Genomic DNA, 2,102 nt, shown 5'->3' with positions numbered 1-2,102 from the left:
TCACACACACACACACACACACACACACACACACACACACACAAGCGCACTTAATGATCTGTCGTACTCACAGATCAGAGTGATAAGTCCAATCCTCGTTGCCAGGTTCAGTATGGTCTTGCTTCTCTCAGACTTTACGCGCAAGCGCTGTTCCAGCGTGGGGACGATGACGGAGATGGGCACGTAGAACTGGACACCCACGGAGATGAACATGGCCGCCGCCAGGATAAGATTCACCGATAGGTACAGCCTGGACATACGACAGAAACGTTATTTGTGAGTATGTTTGTTTGTTCGTTTGCTGTTTGTTTGAGGTTATGTTACGACATACACCACAGAGCATTATGGACTGGGGCCGAAGAAACAAGAGAAGACTTTTTGTTTGTTTGTTAAGTAAGAGTCTTACGGCACTTGCAAAACAATGAGGTCATATAAGTGTCAAAGGTTTTTTTTCGGGGTTGTTTTTTTTTGGAAAGTGTTTTACAGCACTTGCAAGGAGTTACTGTATGAGGTCTAAGAGCGCGCAGGGCACATTAAACATTTCAGTTTGGTACGAATTACTAATTCTGAATATTGTCCAGATTGCGGCCGAAGCCTACTCTTATTGATTTTGAACAACGAAGGGATCTTCAATGAGTCGAACTTGCAAAGGGGACCTCCTGGATTTTCCGCCCTTATCCGAGAAGGCTATAAGTGCTGAAGATTAAAGTTGTAACAATAGAGTAACAAACACAAAAAAGAAGGGGGAGAGGTCAGGACGATAGATGTTTGATTGAAGAGAAGGAGCAAAGTATGCCAGAACTTCCGCCAACCACCCATTTGTGGACTGGGGCCAAAGGAACAAACGTTATAACATGAGCAGCAGTCTATTGTCTATTTTGTTGGGGGGGAGAGGGGGGGGCGTTGGGGGTTTTTTATGTGGGCTTTTGTGTGTGTGTGTGCTTGGGGGAGGGGGGGGGGTTGTGATGTCATGCAAACTCTCTTGTGTAGTCAGCCTGCTCGGTACAGTACTATAAAAAATGAAGAGGTCAGAAAAGTAGGGTCCACCCCGCGTGTCCATGAAAGCAAAAACGACTCGATTTTGGTAGGGAGGAGGCCATTCGGTCTGTTTGTGTCCGGCATAGGTGTCCACCAACGTATGAGTAGCTCTGACAACACTGTGTCATACCTCGTCACCTGGTTATTATTAATTATGAGGTCAATGAAGGCAAGATTGGAATAAGAAATGAACGGCTAATAAAAATGAAATGCTAATAAAATTGTTAATATGCATTTGAACTAGGTCGTTCACGCGAAGACTTTACTAATATTTTGACGTGCTCACTTCAAATTATGTAACTTTAGATTTTTCATTCGAATTGACAACTGGAATGGGGGGGGGGGGTTTCTTAAGCTCTGGCGGATTCTTATGGCTGATGAGTCACCACTGAAAAACATGAAAAGAACATTCCAGCTGAACCATCTTTCATCTGCAGGTGTCGTGTCGTTTTGGTGAATATATTCAAATAGAGTTTTTATTGGATTGCTACAGTGAAAACCATTCATAAAGGCTATAGACATTTCATTTCGTTCCAATTATTTGTCATGTTTACTCCCATGATGTGCTTCACTCGTCACAATAAGAACTCTATTATTAACCAAATGCGACATACGCCCTGTATTTTTCTGACACAATCATAATGTTTAGCGGCGCTACAATGCTGTCGTTCACATGATTGTAATCACATGATTGTAATTGTTCATACCCTTGCATAAAGATCTTCAAGTATCATGTGCAGTCATGTGAATTGTAGACTCTTACGGTTCATAGAGTTACATTTCGCAATAGTGCATGCCTCTCGGAGTGTATTTTGTTTTGTTTTGTTTTAGTGGAGGTTTTACGGCACTCGCAACTGCATAAGGTCATATGAGCGCCAAGGTGTGGATGTCTTTCTGCTTGTTTGTCTCTCTTTCTCTATTTCTTTAGCTATGTCTCTCTGTATATCCGTCTGTTTGTCACTCCCCCCCCCTCCTCCCCTCCTTCTTCCCACTATTTATCTCTTTCCCTCCTCCCCCCTTCTTCCCCTCCTTCTTCCCACTATTTATCTCTCTCTCTCTCTCTC

General features: G+C 43.1%; 1 protein-coding gene across 1 annotated transcript in view; it reads right to left on the bottom strand.

The window, feature by feature from the left end:
- LOC106013659 (proton-coupled amino acid transporter 2) overlaps positions 1 to 2,102 on the bottom strand; it is a gene marked incomplete in the record, with an annotated part of 23,979 nt that overhangs the window by 4,366 nt on the left and 17,511 nt on the right. The window contains 2 exon segments of the mRNA XM_013089974.1: positions 72 to 250; positions 1,169 to 1,233. Coding sequence (XP_012945428.1) covers positions 72 to 250; positions 1,169 to 1,233 — 244 coding nt within the window.

Source organism: Aplysia californica, unplaced genomic scaffold (genome assembly GCF_000002075.1).
Source record: "Aplysia californica isolate F4 #8 unplaced genomic scaffold, AplCal3.0 scaffold01095, whole genome shotgun sequence".
Lineage (NCBI taxonomy): Eukaryota > Metazoa > Mollusca > Gastropoda > Aplysiida > Aplysiidae > Aplysia > Aplysia californica.
The sequence above is the reverse complement of the archived record's forward strand: the minus strand, read 5'-3'. Positions and strand labels throughout refer to the sequence as shown.